Source organism: Mytilus californianus, unplaced genomic scaffold (genome assembly GCF_021869535.1).
Source record: "Mytilus californianus isolate M0D057914Y unplaced genomic scaffold, xbMytCali1.0.p SCAF_18, whole genome shotgun sequence".
In the NCBI taxonomy this organism is placed as follows: domain Eukaryota; kingdom Metazoa; phylum Mollusca; class Bivalvia; order Mytilida; family Mytilidae; genus Mytilus; species Mytilus californianus.
In genome coordinates, this window is record NW_026262666.1 from 9739253 (window position 1) to 9764954 (window position 25702).

At 32.1% G+C, this 25702-nt stretch overlaps 2 protein-coding genes across 2 annotated transcripts in view; both read right to left on the minus strand.

Moving 5' to 3' along the window:
* LOC127726690 (uncharacterized) overlaps positions 1–25702 on the minus strand; it is a 269933-nt gene that overhangs the window by 222477 nt on the left and 21754 nt on the right. The window lies entirely within an intron of this gene.
* LOC127726691 (uncharacterized) lies at positions 952–12412 on the minus strand. The gene is made up of 5 exons (XM_052234142.1): positions 12288–12412; positions 9617–9727; positions 8198–8396; positions 4709–4826; positions 952–2938 (listed from the first exon to the last, which is right to left on the minus strand). Exons 1-5 carry the CDS (start codon positions 12318–12320, stop codon positions 2785–2787), a joined length of 615 nt encoding a protein of 204 aa, XP_052090102.1. The 5' UTR covers positions 12321–12412; the 3' UTR covers positions 952–2784.

Here is a 25702-nt window from a genome sequence, read left to right on the forward strand (position 1 = left end):
AATGCACAATAGTTTTCAAATCATATCCATTCAATATATTTTAGTTTTTGGGTTATCTTTTCAACAAGACCAAATTTCTGAAGAAAAAAAGAAAAAAATGAAACATTTTGGTTCCTGTAGCAACCATTCTAGAACCCTAAATTCCAAACATTTTGTTGTGATTTTATGACTAAAAACAGGGATACTTTATATTTATTACCACAATTTAAATGGAGGGGGATGCAAAAAGTAAAATAACAAAAATACCGAACTCCAATCTAAATTCAAAACGGAGAGTCCTTTATAAAATGGCAAAATCAAAAACTCAAACACATCTAACGAATGGAAAACAACTGTCATTTTCCTTACTTGGTACAAGCATTTCCTTATGTAGAAAATGGTGGATTAAACCTGGGGTTATAGCTAACTTAGCCTGTCACTTGTATGACAGTCGCATAGAATTCCATTATATTGATAACAATGTGTGAGCAATGTTTTGATATTGTAATTATCATCTTAATTGATCTTGGCCTAATTTGTTTTGTGTGACCTTATAGTTGTTTACAAAATAGTGTTAAAACTGTGCAGTTTAGAAATTACTGGAATAATCATAGATACTGATGGAATGATTAGAACTTTCTATTTGACTTGCATAATAATTCCAGAATGATCATAATCTACGATGTGTAATTTAAACTTCTATAGTATTCTAGAAGTTTCCCTTCTATAGTTCTCTAGGAGTTTCTCTTCTACAGTGTTCTAGAACTTTCCGTGACAACAATATATATACAGACACCAAAGTTAGATTTTAGGACAGACAGTTATATTCTTGCATTCTCAGAGGTTCTCTGGAGTTGGTGAATTGACACTTTTATTTACGAACGACATCATACTAGTTTGTGAACTTATTGGATATACTAACATTTGGAATCTAAAACCGTTAAGAGAAGAATTCCGGATAAGGAAAAGACAAAAGATCGCACATTTATTTTAACAGTAGTTAAGTTGACATTTCTTTTTGTAAATTATTTCGTGTAAAATTGTATAATAAATCTTGTTAAATTTATTATTAATTTTTGTCTTTTGTTGGCTCCAATTTATAGGTAATTTCTGGCCGTAACAGTAAAACAAACAGACATAATAGGTAAAAACGTCAAAAATTGGGGTACAGCAGTCAACATTGTAATATAATCTTAATCACTATAAAAACAAATAACTAATTCAACAAAAAAACACAAAATGGCATATAAACAAAGTACATAAGCAAAATTGAAAGACAAGAACTCAAAATTTACCATAGCACAATAACACAATGGCGGGATGTACCGATCCACATCATAAGCATATAATAAAATATGGATAAACAGTATAGGTTAAAAATATACAAGGACAAAAAAGTAAACTTTAACATGTAATTAAGATGATAAACAACGTCAGTACCAAGAATCTATACTTCAAGACCATCATGTATTATTTGTGAAGTTGATACGGAAAATTTATCAACAAGGTCTTGGTATCTTCCAATAAATCTTTTTTAGAAACAGGACGAGACATTCTTTGACATAACCTTGGCTCATCAACTTTCTGCTCCGACACTGGTGAGTAGCAGCTGCAAGCTCTTGAATACCGAATGAGTTGGGTAATGTATATCCCATATGCAGGTGAAGTTGGTATATTGCTGCTATGTTCGGAAAAATTGATGATTTCAAAATTAAAATCGTCTCGCTTGTCATATATGCTGGTATTGATATGACCACTAATGTCAAATTCGATGTATAAGTCTAAATATGAGGCGGAGGAAGCCGTGTCTGTTGTTTCTTTACTTTCTAGTTCTGGAGGATATATTAATGGAACCTAGTCAGAAAAGTTTGGATTTTTAATGGAAAGAACATCATCAATATATCTGAATGTAAAATTAAATGATCGGGCTTCTTTGTTTTTCTTGTTTCTGACAAGTGTCTGAATGAATATTTTCTCCATGCAAAATGTGTATTATCTGCCTTTAAAATACATTAAAAATGACCCCTGTTTTTTCGGTTGTGACAATACTCAGACAAAATATTTTTCATATATGGCATAGATGTTTTATAGGTTAAGTATCATATTTCTGAAAATTGTTAACAAATATCATGAAATAAAATCTGGTTTTGATTCAGAATGACTGCAAAGTACTTGTTTTTTTTTAAATGGTAAATTGTACAAAATGTAAGAGAAAACCCTTTAACGTGGTTGCCTGGCAAACAGTAGCCTCACAACATTTTTCGAGGCATTTGTCTAACTTTTTCACCTGATTATATGGTTAGCCTAAGTTTCAGGAAAATCTGAAACTATGCGTGCCGACCCCTACATGAAATGGTTAATGGTTACAGAGAGTTGCTCTTAAATATAAATAATTCGAAGGCATTCAGGAAAAAAAACCCAGAGAAGTCACGCAAGAAACATATAAATATGAGTTCAATAAACACCATATTGCATAACTGCCTAAGTACATGCTTAGACCCTTTGCAACTAAACGATGTTGATAGCATTCAGTTGTAACACGATTTTCAGTTTGATAAAATGATTTTTATCTGGTATTACATAATTTTGTAGGCATCTAGAAAGTGTTCTGTTGTACAGAAATGACCATTCTATTCCAATATTATGTATCGTGCATTACTATTTAGTATCAAGACAGCACACAGACGAACACAACAACCATGCTTATAAAAGATGAAATATGACACTTCAGTTGCAAAGGTATTTTTTACGAATACAAATATAATTTTGCATCTTGTGATTTGAAGTGTTTCAATTTCCAATGCTCTACCATTCTTCCCTTCTTACACAATAACAGTCACCTCCTGTCATATCGATCGATGTAACCCAGGGACAACACAAACATTGATACACCATAGGTGAAGTTATTTGTATATTGCCACAATCAGTCAGAATCCACCGCCCATTTCTTCTTTCCTTTCTGAAAATATCCATGAAAATAAACTAAATTATATTTATCATTTTAAAAGTTATGAGTAGTAACAAAAACATTAGTTGTTAGAAACGGTTATTTTGAGGAAAAATTATATAACTGTTTCACATTGCACTTTGCAGTCATTCAGACAAAATACCCGATCTTTGACGTATTTCAAAGTAATATTACAAAGTAATCGTCACCTGCTATTCATGCTTCAATCTCCATGCAAATCCAGACTCGATAAATTTTTTTACAAATTTACAGATCAGATCACTATGCCAGTGTCTTGAGTTCTAAGAGTAGCATATAATGTCTCCCATGTGCTGTTAGAGAGACACATCATATCGGTCAACCATTTCGTGAAAATGACAGTAAACATTGTGTCATGTCGATTTAATAGTTCTTCATAAAAACCCGGTTGGAGGATTGTTTTTCAAAAACTCTTAGTCTTGTTAATGAAGATGTTAAATGTGAACATGCACTCAAGTAATGTTTCAATAGAGAAATATTAAGTGTCGGTTGAATGATGAGTCATGCTGATCACCAGGCTTGAGAAAATGAGGATTTAAATCAAGGTTCAAGAATTATTTTGTTTTTATGTATAGGAACACAATTGTAATGTCTATTGTGGTAGCTTATTTGATATTAGTCAAAAACATATCGGCTTGGTTTGGTTTGGATATTTACAATTCTTACAATAAAATTGAGAATGGAAATGGGGAATGTGTCAAAGAGACAACAACCCGACCACAGAACAGACAACAGCAGAAGGCCACCAACAGGTCTTCAATGCAGCGAGAAATTCCCGCACCCGGAGGCGTCCTTCAGCTGGCCCCTAAACAAATATATATACTAGTTCAGTGATAATGAACGCCATACTAAACTCCAAATTGTACACAAGAAACTAAAATCAAAAATAATACAAGACTAACAAAGGCTAGAGGCTCCTGACTTGGGACAGGCGCAAAAATGCGGCGGGGTTAAACATGTTTATGAGATCTCAACCCTCCCCCTATACCTCTAGCCAATGTAGAAAAGTAAACGCATAACAATACGCACATTAAAATTCAGTTCAAGAGAAGTCCGAGTCTGATGTCAGAAGATGTAACCAAAGAAAATAAACAAAATGACAATAATACATAAATAACAACAGACTACTAGCAGTTAACTGACATGCCAGCTCCAGACTTCAATTAAACTGATTGAAAGATTATGTCTTCATCATATGAATATCAGGCACAATCCTTCCCGTTAGGGGTTTAGTATCATACCATCATAACATATATGAGAAGAACATAACCCGTGTCATGCCAACAACTGGTTTTTAAATAAATGTGTATAGTGCCGATGCAAAGACCCTATAAGTGAATCAATATTAACGCCAAAATATGCAATCTTTAATGACCTGACAACAGTATATACTTATTTGTTGCTGATACTTTTTAATTGAAAAAATTGACAGCAGGGTGGTCAAAACTGTTTGACATGATCGAAAAAATATCGTGAAGTGAAATCAGAGAGGGATGCAATCCAGTCATTTGTCGGAGTTTCACCGTGAAGAAAGATGTCATGTCCTAGTAATTATTACAAAGTCTGGGGATGAAATGAATTCTTAGATATTGCAAAATCTAAACAAAGCATGAAACAGTTAAGAAATTGTTATAACGCATCAAAGATATCATACTCATAATTTATTATATCTACACAACACGTATCAGTTGCGCTTAAATCAATCATTTGTCATCCAGAGAATAATTAAAATGTGTTACTTACGATTGGCATATTTTAAGATGATTGCAACTTCTACCTGAATCAATACCAAACACTAGTTTTAGCTGCCGTCCATCGCAAGGATTACGGAGCGCCATAATTTGCCTTTTAACACGACCACCTGAAAAAAATTATGTTACAATCAATGCAGTTCATTCTCATATTTTGTGTACCGATCTAATATGATCACATTAGTCAATTGAAGATATATCAAATAATAAAATGACACACAAAATTCGTTACATCTCGTGCTTTATTATTTATTTTCCATCAAGGTTTTATTACATTATGGAATTTTAACACATTATCTATTATCGCAATTCAACTGGCCATACGGGATTGCTATATTAATAGTGACTGCTGAAATAAAGGGTGTAGGCCAGGACTTAGTGATAATTCTTTTAAATCAGGATTGCGTTTTCAATTGTCAGTTTCAACAAGTCTGTTTAAGCACTCTTGTAAAACAGAAGAAAAAAAATCTCTTTTTCTTATGGGCTAAGACTTATAATAATGAAAGAAGAAAACATTGACGTAGCAGTGATTTAAAAGATCAATGTCCCTTATCTCCTTGAGTTATGAATCAACACTGAAATCAAAATTATATATTCATATATATATATATATATATATACAAGTCTAAATTGAAAACAACGTTCAAACCTATGATTGCGTTGGATAAAAACCGCAATTTTTATACGTGTGCATGCAAAACAAATTTCTTGTTAGAGGTGTCTAAATACAGCACAAACAACATTTTCCAAAAGACCAAAAAAGTGAAAAAGTATATTTTAACAAAACGCATTTGACTAACAGGTCGAACAACAAATGTTCTTAAACCCTGCTGACTGCCATTGGCGATTGCCAAATAAACGGATCACCGATGTAATAAATGGATCTTAATTATAAATTTAATACTAAACAGAAAACAATAAACTTGCGGAAAAGATGATATACCGCAAACAAAAGGTGCAAAGGTTTTTGTACACCATATCCGGATTTCGACAATTAATGTCTCTTCAGTGATGTTAGGAATCGAAACGGTATTTGGAAAGCCATACAATTTACCTCAATTTAGGATAGACTCTTGAAATTTGAGGAGTCAAAATAGGATGAACGGATCATATCAACCCGAAGGCAAATATAATACAAGCCCAAACGAAAAAAATATAACAAGTTTAAATTGAAAACAACGTTCAAACCTATGATTGCGTTGGATAAAAACCGCAATTTTTATACGTGTGCATGCAAAACAAATGTCTTGTTAGAGGTGTCTAAATACAGCACAAACAACATTTTCCAAAAGACCAAAAAAGTGAAAAAGTATATTTTAACAAAACTCATTTGACTAACAGGTCGAACAACAAATGTTCTTATACCCTGAATATATATATCTACTGTGGCTTCTTTGTTATTCGTGGGATACCACTTATGTGGATTTCGTGGGTACGGGGAACCACGACTTTAAATATTCAACGAATTACAAATTTTCCATAGGTTTGTATGCAGACTTTGGCAAAAACACGAAATTAAATATCCATGAAATGTAACTTTTCTTCAAACCATAAAAATTAGTACCAAAGTAAAAAAAAAAAACAAATCCACAATATTCATGATATTTTGGTTTCAAGATTTATCAACTACAAATAGAGTCTGCATGCACTATGTGTAAGACAAGTTTGTCTTAGAAACCATCAAGGTTTTTTTGTGATATTTAAGTACTATTTTGTTTCGGTGTTACAATATTCAATTTGTTAGCGTTTTTGTTTTAAATTTCCTTAACTTTTAAAGATAAAATGGTTGTAAAGTGTTCCAGTATAGTTTTATCAGTTTCAAATATAAAATACTGTTTCATCAAAATGAATATTTTGTTTTTGTCATAACTCTTAAGTCACTTACTTTAAACTTAACAAATCTCTGGCAGGTTTATGTCAGTGAAAGTTGAGGTATGAACATTCAAACAAAGAAGTGAATGTCGAGGTATAAACAATCAAACATAATAGTAAAAGTCGAGGTATAAGCAGTCAGGTATAGTATTGAAAGTCGTGGTATAAACAGAAAATCGTAGTACTGTAGTGAATTTCGAGATAAAATCAGTTAAAAGCCTCTACCTTGAATATTAGTAGGTAGACAAAGCCACAGTCAAGTGTTTTGGGGAGCTTTTTCGTAATTTTTCTCCTTATTTCCTATATTGGGATATAAAGAAATTTGTTCCTCAGTTATTCTTTAAGAAATATAAAGTAATAAGTAAATGAAATGTTTTTTAAAACAATAAAAACAAATAATTACTAAAAGGGAACCATTATATGTCCTTCTCTGGAACGCGGCGTAAACTTAAGTCTTACGTAAGGACTTATTGAAACCTCCATGGAGTCAGTAAACTTTTATATGGATAGTTCATTCAGCTTGAACACTTCAAATACTCTTTAGATATTACATTTCTTACATAAATGTTTGATAGTTACCCTACCATTTTAATTCATTAGCCTCAAAAGGCTAAAATTTGAGGGAATGAAAGGTATAAATGGACCAAGAGTGACCTTATAATGAAGACTAAGAGGTACATTAAGGGTGTTTATCATATTAGAGTCATCTTGTGTATCATATTTAACTGTTTTTTTGCAGATGAGATGAATATTTGATCATTTATTGGTGAATTAATCGGTCCACACTATATCTATTATGATGCGGTGTGATTTTGATTTTTCGACGAAATTTTCCTCAAATTGCTGATGATATCTTCAAACATTATACTAAATTTCTCTCAAACTATTGAACTGATTATAACAGGACTTGACAGTAATGCTTGACATAACCAGTATTTCAAGGAAAAATAATCACATTAAGTTTATTCAACAAAAATGTCTTCTTTAGGTGTAATACCACCAAATCATAGTACTTTACGTCCGGTGTCATACGAAAAAGGGTAAAAAAAAATATTCCCTTGAATTTGACAGTTGTAAGAAGTTAACCCTGCATTTCATTGCAGAAAAATATTCTAAGTCATAAACATAAATCTTTGGTGTTTCAAAGCCCCATTCTTTTTTTATTTGTGTTTCTATAAAATATTTTGGAAACTTGAGGCTACATGGTAACTAAATCTGGTAAACATGGAAAAAATGGCGTAAATTTGATTGGTTCATGCCAAGTATATGTTTATTTGAAAAAAGATAAATTCTGCACATTTTTTGAAATTTAACAAAAACTAATTGCGGAAAGGTTTTGTTGTCTATATCATACCTTATCTCCCATTTTATTCAGAACTCTTTTGTGTTTAATTGCATGCTTTACTCTTATCAGTATTTGCTTTTATTATTATTCTATATTTGTAGGCTAATCGTTTGGTACGCATCCGCATCTGGTGCGGTAAAATTGGTACCATTAATGTTAATATTTCGTACAGAGTGTAATTGCCATCATTTAAGATAAAAATACGGCAAATTATTCACGATTCACTTTCTCAAAAAAGTTTTTAATACATAAAACTTTGTTTACCTGCATGACCTGTTATATTTAATACTTCAGCATCCTGTGGTATCTTCTTTTCCTTATACACGGGGTATTTGAAATCCTGAAAAAACTCTTTTAAAGCCCCTACCAGGGATTCGTCATCAATAACTTTATCCAAATTAACATAATACATTTCCTTCACCACTTCTTCGTTTGCATTATTTATGGTATTATCTCCTTTGTTCTGTAAAAAGTACAGAGTTTGTGATTATTCACACGTACACACACACAGGCACATAGTATATTAATTTTGATTAGACGACAAGAAAAAAGACATTTAAATGTAAAATTTTACAAATATGCATGGTTATTACATTTCAGCAATTATCAATTTATGGATATATCACAACGAAATAAAGCAATATTATTGTAGAGTTCTGACAACGTTTTTTTTTTGTTTTTTTTTTTTCTGAAATATTGCTTTACAGAGTTGATATTTAAATGGACCAATGTTTTTAATTGCATTTAATTTGTACAATATTTCAAATTAAACTATCTGTTCTGCTGCAGATATGCAATTTGTTTAGGACTATTCTACTTAATCGTGTATATAATGAAAATAATGCTTTTTTAAATTTGGTGCGTTTTATGGGCTTTTCTGGATTTACTGCCAATTATCAGGAATGCCGAAATCCAAATTTAAAGGCCGGGGATGTATGAATGAATATGACTAACGGGATCTTAAAAGAAAAGCTAAACTATAGAATGCCAGTTGTGAGTTTCAAATACAGAAATAACCTGTTGATTGATTAAAAGAATCATAAAATGCTATATTAGTGGAGATATAACAAAAGTTAGTTATATAATAGTTTGCATATTAAATCTGTGTTAATTTTTCTGGTAAAGCCATAATAAAGAAGACAAACAGTATGTATTTTTAATTTGCAAATAAAGTTCATTTTTATATTAGAAATGAATAAAAAGAGATGTGGGTGTAAGCAAATGAGACAATCATTCAACGGCTGGCAAAAATACCACAAAAAGATCCAGAGGGCAACATGCAATCAACAACAATAGACAATAGGTTGGTTCAAGTGGCCACGAAATCTGTACTTTAAACACTATCAATTATTATTCACGATCATTTGTTTAATTATTGTTTCCATTGTTAAAAACAAATTACCATTTACTGTTCGACCAATGATGCAAAAAACTTCATCTATTTATGTTTTTGGTACAAACTGGATTAAGTATGTTGAATTTTAACACAATTAAACGCCTCTTTCGAACATCAATATGCACACCAACAATCGAATCCATTTTTATCCTTTTTAGACTTTTTTGAAAGGCTGCAACCATGCATATGAAGACTTGAAATATGACTGGGTTTTTTTTTTTTTTTTTAAAGATTCTGATTACCTGACAAGAATAACATTTTAAAATAATGATGCATTAATTCCATACCCAGCTGTGAATAAATCCCTCTATAACTTGACCAGCATCTCCTGCAGTTTCTCTGTCTATGTCCCGCAGTCTACATTGCTCAAAGGAAGGGAGACATTTCAACTGCTGACCCTATAATTAAAACCTACTATGTCACAGAATAATGAACTTTGTGCAATGTTAAGTCATTTATCAACTAATTAATCGTTGGGTAGATGCAAATTTTTCATTGCATATTATTAGAAGTCGGCATATCATTCAACAGACATAAATGATTTAGTCTCTTAATGTAGTATTAGAGCATTCCGTCATTTCAGATCACAAAAAAACGTTAATCATAGGTCAAAATTTATAACTTAAATTGACAAATTTTCTCGAAAACTGAAATTCGTTGTTCGGACTATTCATTTCACTCAATAAGGTTATTTGATTTTAACTAATGGTTTTAACTTTTTATGATAAATATAGAATGTATTTTTCGTTTGTTCAAATAAATGAAAAAATACTTAACTGGAGGGAAAATCGGATATAATTAAGTTTATAATGTATTGGATATATTATTTTCTTATGCAAAAACTGAAAACAACACGTTATAAATATCATGCGTCCGAAGCGCTTTTCTGGATTTACCTTTATCAGAAACGCTCAAAGCCAAATATTTGACAGCGAAAGATGTATAACAACCGAAAAAGTTGAAGAGCTGCAGGACAAAATACATAAAAAATAGCCAAATCCATCTCAGGTCAACTTTGCCTGAGGGAGTTGAAACAAAACAAATCCTTTGATTTTCTGAAAACGAAAAAGGTTTCGGAACACATCAATTTTATCATTTTCTATCATGTTGATATGAGCTATTTCTTTTTGGATTTTATTTCAACATTTATCCTTTAATGTTTTGTATAGTCCCGTCTTTGTAGTTTTGTCAGTGTATAATCACTTCCATTATATATAAGAAAATTGGCACAATTTTTAAACCATGAGTCCATCGACCTACAATTTTCTGTCACAACTTTTTAAATAACACGATTAACTGCATTTTGACAAAGAATGAAAATCAATTTCATATATTATGGTTCCAAATACGACTTTAAACGGAGAACAGATATTCTTTATAATGAATGAAGCAAACAGAAAATAGAATATTAGAATGAAAATATTGTTTATTCCGAATTCAGCGTTGAATTCGATTAAAAGTTATTTAATGATAACATCCAGCAAATCTGTGAATATATTTGTTAAAATAAAATTGAGTATGGAAATGAGGAATGTGTCAAAGAGACACCAACCCCACCAAAGAGCATAATACATGTTAAAATAAACTACATGTTTAAAAAAACTCTCAATAATGACGACTTCAGTATGTATACTAAAGAAATTTATCCTGTTGAACTTACTTTAAATAAAGCTAATACTAACAATGACCACTGTCCTTTCCTCGATCTTGATATCTATATCATTAACGGGAAGCTGAATACAACAATTTATGATAAAAGAGATGATTTTTCATTTCCTATCGTTAATTATCCATTTTTAGATGGTGACGTTCCCTTGTCACCATCTTATGGTGTTTATATATCTCAACTTGTACGATTCGCTCGTGTATGTAACAACGTATTAGATTTTAGCGAAAGAAATGTATGTATTACTGAAAAATTATTACACCAGGGTTTTCGATATCATAAACTAGTCAAAACATTTCCTAAATTTTATCATCGGTATAAGGACATCATTCGTAAATATAACTCAACATGCAGACATCTTATACGTTCGGGTATTTCACATCCAATCTTTTATGGTAATATTCTTTACAAAGCACAAAAATGTCAGTATTCACCCCAAAAGCTAACAAAAACTTTAAACAGACTTATTAAGAAGGGATATAGTTACGATACTGTAAAGATTGCATATTTTGGCTTTAATATTGATTCACTTATAGGGTCTTTGCATCGGAATTAAACATTTATTCTAAAACCAGTTGTTGGCATGACACGGGTTATGTTCTTCTCATATATTTTATGATGGTATAATACTCAACCCCTAACAGGAGGGATTGTGCCTGATATTCATATGATGAAGACAAAGTCTTTCAATCAGTTTAATTGAGGTCTGTAGCTGGCATGTCAGTAACTGCTAGTAGTCTGGTCTGTTGTTATTTATGTATTATTGTCATTTTGTTTATTTTCTTTTGTTTCCTATTCTGACATCGGACTCGGACTTCTCTTAAACTGAGTTTTACTGTGCTAACTGTTGTACGTTTGTTTTTCCTACATTGGCTAGAGGTATAGGGGGAGGGTTGAGATCTCAAAAAACATGTTTAACCCCGCCGCTTTTTTGCGCCTGTCCCAAGTCAGGAGCCTCTGGCCTTTGTTAGTCTTGTATCATTTTTAATTTTAGTTTCTTGTGTATAATTTGGAGTTTAGTATGACGCCCATTATCACTGAACTAGTATACATATTTGTTTAGGGGCTAGCTGAAGGACGCCTCCGGTAGCGGGAGTTTCTCGCTGCATTGAAGACCCATTGGTGGCATTCGGCTGTTGTCTGCTTTATGGTCGTGTTGTTGTCTTTTTGACACATTCCCTATTTCCATTCTCAATTTTAAAAGACTACCATCACGTTTAAGTGTGTCATTAAGGAAATTTTTGGAAACAAATCACCATTTCTAGGTTATAGTTTTGTCGTTATTTACAAACCTGACGGAAATCTTGGATTTGGTACGATTCCATAACATCATTGTGTGCTGGGGTGTGAATTTTAACTGTATTCTTTGCAAGATTTGTTTCTATGTTTTCCAAATATCTGGCATTCCCTTCAATAACGTGGTAATCAAATTTCTGAAGAGAACAAAAAACAGCTGTTGTGTATAACAAATCTCTAACACATTTGAATAGACACCAAACAGGTCAGTAAAGACAATACAAACGTATTGAACTCAAATTTAAATAAAGGCAACAGTAGTTTACCGGTGTTTAAAAGTCATAAATCGATTGAGAGAAAACCTAAGGTTAAAAAAAAAAATGACGGAAGAAGTCGAAGCAAATTAAAAACAATACAAGATCAGTAGAGTGGCTATTTTTAAATTCACAATATAAAAAACAAATTCAGTTTATAAAGGCAAACATTAATAAGCCTTTACTTAACAATGTTACATGTCAACAAGATTTGTGAAATTAAACAATTGATTGATTGATCGATTGATTGATTAATTGGTGTTAAACGCCTTTTTAAGCACTATTGTCGTATTTCGTGGCAGTCAGTTTTTATTGGAGGAGATAGCCGGACTGCCCGGAGAGAACCACCGACTTAGAAACCTGACAATCCTAGTCAATTAAGATTAGAGTCGAGCGCACCTGTCACGTGCAGAAATCGAACACACAACTTTAGTTTTGACAGGCAAGTGATACATTAGTCGACTTCTTAAACAACGCGGCCAGCGAGGCCCCTGAAATAAAACAAAGCACATTATGAAATTAATTACGATATAAATCAAAACTGCAATACAAAATTATCCTCATCAGATACAGTTATGACTTGTTGTTATTAGAGACTTTTTGTATGCCAAAAATTGCTAATGTCATGTTTTTAACCCCCCCCCACACACACACACACACCCCACCCCCCGGCTAAATGCCCCCCTCCTCCCCCCCCCCTCCCTCCCCCCACACCAGGTCTAATGGAAAATATGATTAGTAGTGCTTATTGTGTCTATCGATACATTCATTCATCAGGCATTCCAAGTACACAAATAAAAAAGGCAATCGGTTGTTGCTGCGTCCGTGTGATCGTCTGTTAGTACATTTTGTTCTCAACTCTTCTTAAACCACTTATTGTTTTTTAAGGAATTAGAAGATAATAATAAATTTTTGGATCTCGATCTCTCTGTTTATTTTAAAAGTATCTTTATTTTTACATAGTTAAACTAAACTTTCTTATATGTATACAAGGCGGTAGCAATCTTGTATTTCTTTATTCAAAGTATAAATTGACTGCGTAAAGAAAAAAGATTTTTTTACAAAGCTCATAAAATATAAACATTTAAAATAAGATCATAAAACAATATTTGAAACTTTTCCTAGTTCAATGGGAAGAGACGGAAAACAACAAGAGGACAGTCATAAACAATATGTCAAAAAACTATAACAATTTCCAAAACCTATCAACCATGCACAGAAAACTGAAGATCGAGTAGCACGAAAATAACTAACAAGGGAGAGTTCCGGAAGTGAAAACGGAACAGAATAAATCAATACAAATAATACTCACAAACAATTTATTTCAGTCATTCACGAGACTTATGCATGCTCTGACAAAGAAATAAACATACCATATTCATATTGGCCATGACTAAGGAAAGAAATAACGCATTAATCAGAATCATCAGTAAACGGTCCATTGTTAATTTCTGTAAAAAAATAAACATTCAGCAATTCAAATTATACCCATATCGTTAATGTATTACGTTGCATTTCGTTATTAAAAACAACTACACCAATTGATTTCTAAAACATGTGTTTCAATACCAGAAATTGATCTTAGCAAGTAAGATCCAAGTAAGTTTAATTTTAGGAAGTTATTTATCAAAGTAAACTCATAGCACATAATTCCGTCCCCTTTTCACCAAATGTGGCCTACAAAATTAGATTTATCATCGGATGTGTGCTAACATGAGCAACACGACAGGTACCACATGTCTTTTTTCTATATTTTAAATGGCGTTGTCAGTTTACTTTCGATTTACAAGTTTGAATGTACTTTGGTACAATGTATCTTTCGCCTCCCTTTCTAAAATTTGAATCGACTATCTCACTCACTAATTTGATAAAGTACGAGGTTAAGATTGTGATTGAAAGGTCGAATTAACACCCCAATAAATTTCTTTATTCGAAATATTAAAGCCTTAAATAAAAGAATATTTTCTCTGTTATTAAAATAAATAGATATTCACGTATAAAATTTTCCTGAATAAACATCCAACCACCTAATGTGATGCATTTGAATTGATTCATGTTAATATTTTCCGATTTAATGAAATTGACTAAAAAACTTCAATGTTTTATAAAACAAAACAAAAATAAATTAATTTCTTATGCATGAGCTTAATACATTTAGTAAAAAGTATTTTAGAATTGAAAAATTACTTACCTCTTAACGTCTTGTCACAATCGCTTTAAAGACGAAGCGTCTTCGCGTTTATACTATCCAACCAGGATGCGAAATAATTTTTTCTTAGAAAATCAGACGTCTAGAAAATTGATGTTTTCCACTAATCATATGCCACTTATGTATGTAGAAACGACAATTTCAAGTGAGGAAGAGATTTGGACTGGAAAAATTGTTTCAAGTGTGTGTTTCCTTTGAAGTGGTGAAATAGCTTTGTGCTACCAAACTTATAATTTTTTATATTTAATGATACCAAAGAGAAAATAGACTATTACATAAGACGTCAGTATAGTTAATGATGCTTCAAAATGAGACTATGAAACATCGAAATTTAAATTTGACCCATTTGGCCATGTAATTACAGGGGACCTCAACATCGTTCAAGACCGAGAGGTTATAAACTTTATGAGAAAAGGACCAAAATATCGTCCACCGTCGAAAATAAATTTGGAGAGTGTCGTCAGGTTATTACATGTGCTCTTTAATTCTATTGTAAAAAATGATGTAAACGGGAGAAATCTGACAAAAAGTCACTTGATTCCTATTTGAATAAATGTATGAATATTGTTGATATTCGCATATCACATTTCGCCCCACAGAGAGTCATATATTAAATAATCATGTCACTACCACAGCTCAGCTTAATGCCTCTCCTGAACATTTGAAAGTCCCCATTATGTATTGGTTACCTAAACTACACAAAAAACCTGTAAAAATATCGTTTCATCTCGACCTCTAGTAAGTGTTCTACTACTAATCTGTCGGTGCTTTTAAGGAGTTCCTTAACTAGTATAAAAGAACTTATCGTTAATTTTTTCGTAATAAAACATATGAAAACACTGGAGTTAACCCTTTTGGAGTGAAAAAAATTCTTTGGATGTTTTAGATAAATTACGTGCTTTTGATGGTACTTTTGATTCGGTTGACAGTTTTGACTTTTCCACTCTTTATACTACACTACCTCACAATCATATCAAACAAAAGTTTTCCTATCCAATCAAATGGTCGTTTGATAAATCAGGTTGCAAATTTATTTGCTGCAACTCATTTAAAGGTTTTTTCTCTAATGAGAAAAGTAAATATGCTAAATATACTTACTGGAGGTGTGATGAAATGATTAAAGCACTAAATCTTCTCCTTTAAAACATTTATGTACGTTTCTGCAATAAAGGTTATCGACAAATTATAGGTATTCCTATGGGCACCGATTGTGCCCCTTTAATAGCAGACTTGTTTCTTTACTTTTACATGTATGAATCACAGGTAATGACCAAACTCAGTAAAGAACCGTCTAAATTTCATTTAATTGATAAATTCAACAACACTTACTGTTATCCAGATGATACTTTTTTCGTTAAATAATCAAGAATTCTCTAACTATAATGCCGAAATTTAACCAAAGAAACTTACTTTAAATAAATATGTAACACTCCCAAACGTGTCCATCCCCCCAAACATGTCAAATTCCCACAAACGTGTCAATTTCCCCCCAACGTGTCCTTAAAAGTTGATATCGCCCAAACGTGTCCGATTTCATAACCCCTAAACGTGTCCGACAATTGTTATTCGCCAAAATGTGTCCATTTTAAAACGCCTGAACGTCTCAAAACTTTTAGCCTATTATGTTCTCAGTGACGTCAATAACATTTACGGCAATCCCATAATAGGGGACACAATTGAAGATGTCGGGTATCGGTTGGATCCTAAATAAGATAAAAAGCTGCATTCAAGAGACATAAATCCTGAAGTATTTTGGGCACAATGGCCAGAAATTAAAAAAGGAACAGAGATGAAAGAAGAAAATTCAAAACGTATTAGCATTAGTTTGTTCAACGCCAGTTATTTATATTTATCATAATTGCAAGATTGATTAGCAACATATAATTAACTCTTGACTGTTGCTTGCTTAATGTCTATTGGCAAATATTTCATACATATTTAGAGCGAACGTAAAAATTAGTTTAGAACAGTTAAATTAGTCGTTTACCAAGTAAATTATGTTGTACTAATAAACTGCGGTGATGCCTTAATTACTATATTAATCATGTATGAGGATAGTGCACGGCTGGCTTCCTGCAGAGGTGTTATCCAATTTTTTTCAACAGTTCTGATCTTTTGAAAGTTCTTGAAATTATAAAACGGTTTTCGGTTTTTATATTATAAATTTTGAGTTTCTAGCATCACTTAAAGACACACACACAAGATACATTACATACAGTGGCAAATAATTCATGCATTATCAGGACAACAACATATTAACAACAAATACTATAGGTAAGTATATACTGGATCTTCCATCACTGTATTGGATACCTATACTACATAAGTGTCCTTACAAACAACGGTATATTGCTGGGTCTTCCAAGTGCTCCACGAAACCTCTTTCTAAATTATTAACAGGTGGCGTGAATCAGATGTGGATACTAAAAAATTCCAAAGATCTTTTAGAGTACATACAATCTAAGACTCTCTCATCTTGCAATAGTATTAAAACATTAGACTTTTCTACACTTTACACAAGTATTCCCCATTCCAAACTAAAAGACAAATTGAAAGAGTTGGTATTACTTTGTTTCATTAAAAACAATGGCGAACGTAGATACAAGTATCTTGTCTTGGGGAGGGATAAATCTAACTTTGTAAAGGATCACTCTGATTCAAACAAAAAATTCTCTGAAACTGACATTATCAAGATGCTTGATTTCTTGATTGACAACATATTTGTTACGTTTGGAGGACGTGTTTTTCAACAGACTGTCGGAATTCCAATGGGAACCAATTGTGCCCCTCTTCTTGTCGACTTGTTTCTTTATTATTATGAGGCTGACTTCATACAGGAACTTCTAAGGAAGAAAGATAAGAAGTTAGCAATATCCTTTAACTCTACGTTCCGCTATATAGATGATGTTCTCTCACTAAATAATACAAAATTTGGTGACTATGTTGAACGAATCTATCCCATCGAACTAGAGATAAAGGATACTACAGATACAGTTAAGTCTGCCTTATATGTTGACTTACATCTAGAAATTGACAATGAGGGTCGGTTGAAAACAAAACTTTACGAAAAAAGAGATGATTTCAGCTTCCCAATTGTGAACTTTTCATTTATATGTAGCAACATTCCAGCAGCGCCTGCATACGGAGTATATGTCTCCCAATTGATACGACATTCCCGGGCTTGTGTTTCCTATCATGATTTCCTTGATAGAGGATTGCTGCTCACAAGAAAGCTATTAAACCAAGAATTCCAAATGGTGAAGTTGAAATCATCCCTTCGAAAATTTTACGGACGCCATCACGAGTTAGTTGACCGTCACGGAATAACCGTTTCACAGATGATATCGGATATGTTCCTTATGTCGTCACTACAATACCCTTCCCTTTTCACGAATGTGACTTACTGAATTAGACTATTTACCGGATTTGTAATAACATAAGCAACACGACGGGTGCCACATGTGGAGCAGGATCTGCTTACCCTTCCTGGAGCACCTGAGATCATCCCAAGTTTTTGGTGGGGTTCGTGTTGCTTAGTCTTTAGTTTTCTATGTTGTGTCATCTGTACTATTATTTGTCTGTTTGTCTTTTTCTTTTTGACCATGGCGTTGTCAGTTTGTTTTCGATCTATGAGTTTGACTGTCCCTCTGGTATCTTTCGTCCCTCTTTTATAATGAGAGGCGAAAGAATATTTTCAGGGACTTTGGGATTGTACCTTTATTGTTCCGTGAATTTGTGATTGGGCCTAAATTTGTACGGTTATTAGAAATTTACACTATTCAGGACTCGGAATTAATTAATAATTTTTGGGAGCGGAGAAAGACCGCTTTAGTTTGATGGGATTTCAGTATAACAATCCTTTATGCCCCTTTATATGATAGAGGCCGTTTGAAATTAAAGTTGGGGAAATTCTAACTGCCACTAGATAATAAGGGTATATGTATTTGGACAAAAATTGTTGCCTTGCTGCATACCATCGACGGCACCCTGAAAGAGTTGTTACAAGGATTTTAATGTGCAGAGAGTTGGCGTTCTCCCTATACAGGAGGTATCTGATTCAATATCCACATTATAACAAAACATTGCTGCTTATTTTACACCCCGCACAACCGAACGGAGGCCCCACTTTGGCGGCACGGGTTGTACTGTTAGTTTGATAAAGACCTAAAGAACTATATTTCAATTTGCAATGAAATAGTAAAAGGAGTATACGTCAATGAAAAATCAATAACTAAATAACGGGGGACACGTTTGGACATTTTTTATAATATGGACACGATTGAGCTTTCAGAGAAAGGAAAAAGTTAGGCTTCATATGGACACGTTTGTGAGATTGGACACATTTGGGCGTTTTTATAAAAATGGACACGATTGGGCGTTAATAAAAATGACATGCTTTAGCGCCCTTTTACAACTAGACATGATTTGGAGTTCAGTGACGTTATATGGACACGTTTGGGGGTATCGGACACGTTTGGGGGGATGGACACGTTTTTGAGTGTTACAAATATAATATCAACAGCAATAACTGTCTTTTCCAAGATTTAGATATTTCAGTATTACACCAGAAACTTTACACAAAAATTTACGACAAAAAGGATGATTTTTCTTTCCCTATTGTTAAATTTCCCGTTTTGGACGGTGATGTTCATTTGGCTCCGTCTTACGGTGTTCATATATCCCAACTTTTTCTCTATGCTTGTGTCTTTTTACTGGATTTTAATAAGCGTAATCTATGTATTACGAGTAAATTATTAAGTCAGGGATTTCGTTACCACAAATTACTTAAAAATTTTATCAAATTCTGTCATAGATACAAACATTTGGCTGTACCTGTAGAAAACTTATTTCAAACATAATAGCAATAATCTTATTGCGTGTTTGTCATGTTTGTTGGTGTGTTTTTTCATTATAAAATATGACATTGTAGATAACTAACGGAATTGCTTTCCTGTTGTTGAACACTGAAATATAAATCTTCTTGTTACAACGTACACCAAATCATCTAATTTCACTCTAACTCGTCGTATGACATAAATGTGTTATCTGTGTTCACAAAAGAAATAAATCATTTTAGGCAACTGTAGTTCACCGATATTCGAATCTCAAAAATTAATTAAATAAAGGCAACAGTAGTATACTGCTGTTCAATAGTCTGAAATCGATTAAGCGAAAACAAATCCGGATTACAAACCATAATCGAGGGAAACAAATAAACTATAAGAGAAAAACAACGGAACATCTGAAACACTAAACTGCTACAAAAAAAAACGCCAACATACATAGAAACAGACTATTTGATAACAACTGCCATATTCCTGAATTTGTACAGGACATTCTAAGAAAAAATGGTGGGTTGAACCTTGTTTTATGGCGAGCCAAACCTCCCGCTTATATGGCAATGTTAAAAATACCTTTAACATGACATTTTTACGTGACAGGAATACAGTACATATAAATGCGAGAACACTCAGGACAGAGAAATGCATAAATACATATTTTAATAGTACATTACAACATGTAAACCGAAGAATAACAACGGACACCACCTCCCATGAATTTATGACAGTACACCAGTACACCACAATAGAATTATGAACTGTACTATCTTTTGTCTAGATGAAATCATTTGGTCGTAAAGTTCACGGGCTCAATATTCTTCTTCAATTGTCTTTGTTTTTTTGGGATTTTTTTTTTTGCAATAAATAATTTGAAATGAATCAGGAATTAGTTTTTCGTCGCAAAGACCAGAACAATCATCTGATGGGATTCTATTAATTATGTCGGATAAACAGAAGCATAAAAATATTAAAGCATACCCTTTCGTAGACGGCAAAAATTATTTATCAAAGCTGTCACGTTTTGTTATCAGTAACATATTTTGTTAAGCGTGGAGACGCAAGTAATTTGATAAATTAAAAATGCAACTTCCTTTCAAAAAAAAATTCTGTACAATTCAACAAATCAGACTTAAGATTGTCATGTTTTAAAAGAAAGGCGAAATTTACTAAAGGTTTAATAAAACTTATTAGTTGAAAAACAAACCTTCAATGCCAATGTTTATTCATTCAAGTATTAAGTTTTCCTTATTTTTCTTATTAAATTTGACCAGTTTTGGATTGTTTTCTTTATTGTTCTATTAACATCCAAACACTGATTTAAACAAATCAAACGATAAAAGTTACAGTCATTCTACTTTGCAAACGCAAACACCGGTCATTTCTTACCAATAACATAAAAGTCAGGAAAACAACAGGGCATTTTTCCATAGTTGTTATTAAAGTAAGGAACATAATTAAAATTATAACACAAAAAATCTCTCTGCCACTTCATTAAACAAATTACTGTTTTAAATGATCGACTGAACTTCACAATTTGTGCTGTTTTGAAGTGGAGCAGTCGATAGAATTGAGATATTGAGATGTAAAACTTTTTTTAATATATTTCCAAAGAATTTTGCGTGTGAAAATTGACATTTGTTATTCCGAAACACAACAGGCTTTATGTGGTTTGATAAATGCGGATAATTTGAGCCATCAAGTTTATTATATAGTCAAGAGAATTAAACATGTTGCTTATAACAGCTTATTACCGACTTAATTCCTCAAAATGACCCAGCAAAACTACATTTTCCTCTGTACATACTTATAAGACCGTTGTTTTGCCTTGTTTACCAGTTTATCCACACGCGTAACAAAAAGTCAAAATATTTCGTAGTTGAAATATACTTTTTTTGTGTGTTGTCATATTGGATAATTTAACAAGAATCAATATGATTTAAATTTTATAATTGTTACATGATACATCTAGTGACTCTTGTTAGCATATTAAACTATCGAAATGTATTTTAATCATCCATTTTATTATTAGTCATTTCATCCAGCCTCGACCTAATTTAACCTTAGCGATAGTATCCATAAGTGCTTCATGCAGGATTTGCAGATCTCAATAATATGTATAGGTTTCATAACGAGTGAGAATTGGATATCGCTTGATATCAACTAGAGTTATCTAATATCAATATAATAATAAATGAGCGTTCGGCTAGTTTATTGTTACTATTTTAAATAAATAATGTGAGTTGATATCAAGCAATATCCATTTCTCAAGATTGGTTAATCACTCTTATTGTGCTATTAAAATTGAAAATTCCGCGAATCGTTGATCTAGCCTTTTGCACATACCAGCATGACGTCATATGTCCTTTTGCAGCGTCAAACTTTAACATCAGACTTTTTAAAACTTTGTGTACGATTCAGAATGTAATAAATTTGACAAAAATAAGATTTTCAGGTGAAAAGTGTGAATTAACGCAGTTTCCGTATCACTTTTTCGTATCTCTTCATGCAGGAAATAGATAACAGGCCGCAACAATAAGAAAATTGCCAATATATTGTAAAATATAGTGGGCCACAATTGAGGAATATACTAATAAGATCCAACTGTTACATTGTCCAACATATCCTTCATAATGTGTTCATAGCAGTAAACGCATATTTACAGGGGGTGGAAAAAACAATTTACACCAGAAAGTATGGCAGAACATCGTCTATCATTGTCTATATATTATTAGAAAAAAAAATTTAAGAAGTATAATCGACCTTCTGCCCCAATCTCCAAAATATATATTTGGGGTCATAAGTATTATTTATTCCTAAAATAGGTTTGGAGGTTTACTATTAAATTGAGACTAGTATTGATACAATTGTCCCATGAGTAATTCAATCTAACAGACCGCACACACGAACTTGAAAACTATACGAGTGGTTTACAACTTGGACATTTCTAATCAATCAAGCTGATTTAAAAGTATTAGTCAAATAAATCTTTACATGGGCATCCCTTCTATTTGTATATATGTGTTCAAATAAGTAAGTATACCACATGAGTCAGTGGTAATAACAAACTCGTTGAAAAAAACTTTACTAATATACTAACATGTTACAAATAAATGCTCAATCATTATAAAAATCAATCATATTCTGTATATACCATTATGTAAATAAGATTTCAGAATTCATGTCTTAAAATTAATCTTAATCTTTATCGACACGATTGAGTGGTATCCCAATAAAAATAAATATTCAAACAAGCCTATGCACAAGTTAATCAGTCATTTAAATTTGAAATAGTTACTTATAATTTAGGGTTCGGAACGGAACCCGTCCTCTGTTGAACAACTCCTGTATTTAGTTGGTTAATGCCACTTCTCTTAGATACTCCACTGTTTCTACATGAAATTTGCTAGCTGATTCACTAAAGTTTTGAGTTCTGTTTTACCACTTCTATTTTCAATTATGTTTTCCAACTTCTTTATCTTTTCATCGTGTTAGATCTGAAATCAATCAAAAAGTGTCAATTTGATATTAGATAAATTAAATACAAAGGGAGATTTACATTTGATATAAATAACCATTTTGATTTGAAGATAAATAACATTGTTATGACATATTGAGTACTTTAACCATCACTTGAAGGATTCAAGAACTTTATTTTAAAAAATATATGAATTGCGTGTGTACAAATTTTATAAGAATGTCAAATCATTTTTTTCCTCCCTTTTTATTCTCAGTGTTGACAATGTATGTATTTTCCTTGGAGATTGGTATTTTTGTTATTTTTGTGATTTTACTTTTTTTGCACTGGTTAACAACAAAGGGGCGACCTGGAGAAACCGCCTATGAAAGTGAAGTAAAAAACCCAATGTGTACTCGTATTCGTATACGAACCATATCATGCAAATTAGTTTTTATTTTTCTGGAAAATGAAATTTTTATGTCATTATTAATAACTGTTCACGTAACAAAATCAACTTTTAACCAATACATATACAAGTTAACTTACCCATTTGACGATAAAATTCTATTATGGGATCTAAATTCTGGGTCGTATTCATGGTATTAATGCCTCGACGGAGAAAATGTCAAATGTCAAATGTCTTCAAGCTCTTCTTGTACAAAATATACTGGAGCCGATCGGCTCTAGGGCTGATATCATGACATAGGGCTGATAAAGGGTCTGACATGAAAAATGCCATTTTATATTCTATATATATATATATATCAACTGGCGTTAATTGATTTCAATAATACTAAAAAATCCGATAAATGTTGGGGTTGATATGTAATCTGAAAATAGGTGCACACTTAAAATGAGATTATTACTTATTTCTGAAATTGATATTTGACCCAGATTACATAACAATTGATGTATACCAATGATATTCTTAGAAGATAAGAGATCGGCAGGTATATATTTATCAGAGGCGTAGCTTCACTTGAGGCAATGAGGCAACTGCCTCATTTAAATTTTAACAAAGAAATTCATCTATGAGAAACATAGTGCGAGATAGAGTACAACGTGTAACCCAAAGAAAAAGATGGTTCTAAAATATATTTCCATAATCTGCCGAGAACTGCATGCATATTGTGTATAGTTGACGGGGCCGTTTCCGTATCGGTGATAATTAATTTTTTGTGTATATATCGGAGGGTCTGAACGGGGTTTACAGAATAAAGAGTAATCGGTAAAAGTGCAGAATAATACAGAAAAGAGAAATGAAGCACGCCTTCAGATGTTCTCAAAATTAAATTTTGATTTAAACTGTCATTATTGTGGGTTTTAAAAACTTCGTTTATAGCAAAGTTTGACACAAGGCTTGTTTTAGGCCTTTTTAATATAGATCTAAAATATAAAGATTACTGTTATAATATTATTATATTAAAAATTCACTTCCAAAAAGGGTACAAATTTTACTGCACCAGCATTGAATTTGAACAGTTAATTAAGGCCAAAATATTTAAAAATCTAAAACATAATACAAACATTGAAGAGTATTTAAATATGAAAAATGATATTAGCAAGTAATCAATCGTTATTTTAATTGAATATGAAAATCTTTGAAAAGTAAACAAATGTAACAAATTGATTTGCTTCCAAAGTGTGTACTATGAAAACGAATAAGTAATTATGTTAATTATGTCAACACTTACACACTTAAACTCAGAAACAGAAACAGAAGTTCCATCGGTACGTTGATTCCTCGCGTTGCAGTTGCCACTTTATAGACACTATCAGATGTAAACAGTTTTTATAAATAAATCAATACCCAGATGCCAATAACTTTCAAAAAGGACATAAAAAGCATAAGCAATAAAAAAATTTGTTTTGTTATTCTTCAAATTTAAAATATTTAATTTTATACTATTAATATTCTTTTTGAGGAGGGCAAAGTAATTAAAATATTTTTCAGTGACCTTTTGAGTATATTTACATTTTGACATGGCGTTGTCAGTTTATTTTCGACTTATGGTTTAAATGTCTCTTTGGTATCTTTCGCCTCTCTTTTACAGTATTGCGCTGTCAACACTCACTATTATTTATTATGAATTAATCTAGTTAATAAAACACAAACAAGTATTATATAGTAAAGACTTTTCATGTATATAAGGAGATGTAGAGATATCTTTTCGTCTGAGACATAATGATCAAGAGGTTAGCAACTATGACCTCGCTTACACTTGCACGCAATTGAACTGACCTGTATTTGAATTGATCTTAAAAAGACCACTTCGTGTTTACATTTGCACGAGCAAGTTCGATCTTATCAAATCTAGAGCGTTTACACGGCAATATAAACTATAAAAATATAAAAACTTTAATAATATAATATCATTATGCAATATAATTAGAACCGTTCTGACCTAATCACCTTACTTTCCGTTAACAAACCATCGTAAAAATAGGATATGATAACGTGTGCATTTCGCACACACTGCAAAAAGTAAAATAACAAAAATACCGAACTCTGAAGAAAATTTTAAACGGAGAGTTCCTAAGCAAATGGCAAAATTAAAAGCTAAAACACATCAAACGAATGGATAACAACTGTCATATACCAGACTTGGTACAGGCATTTTCTTATGTAGAAAATGGTGGATTAAACCTG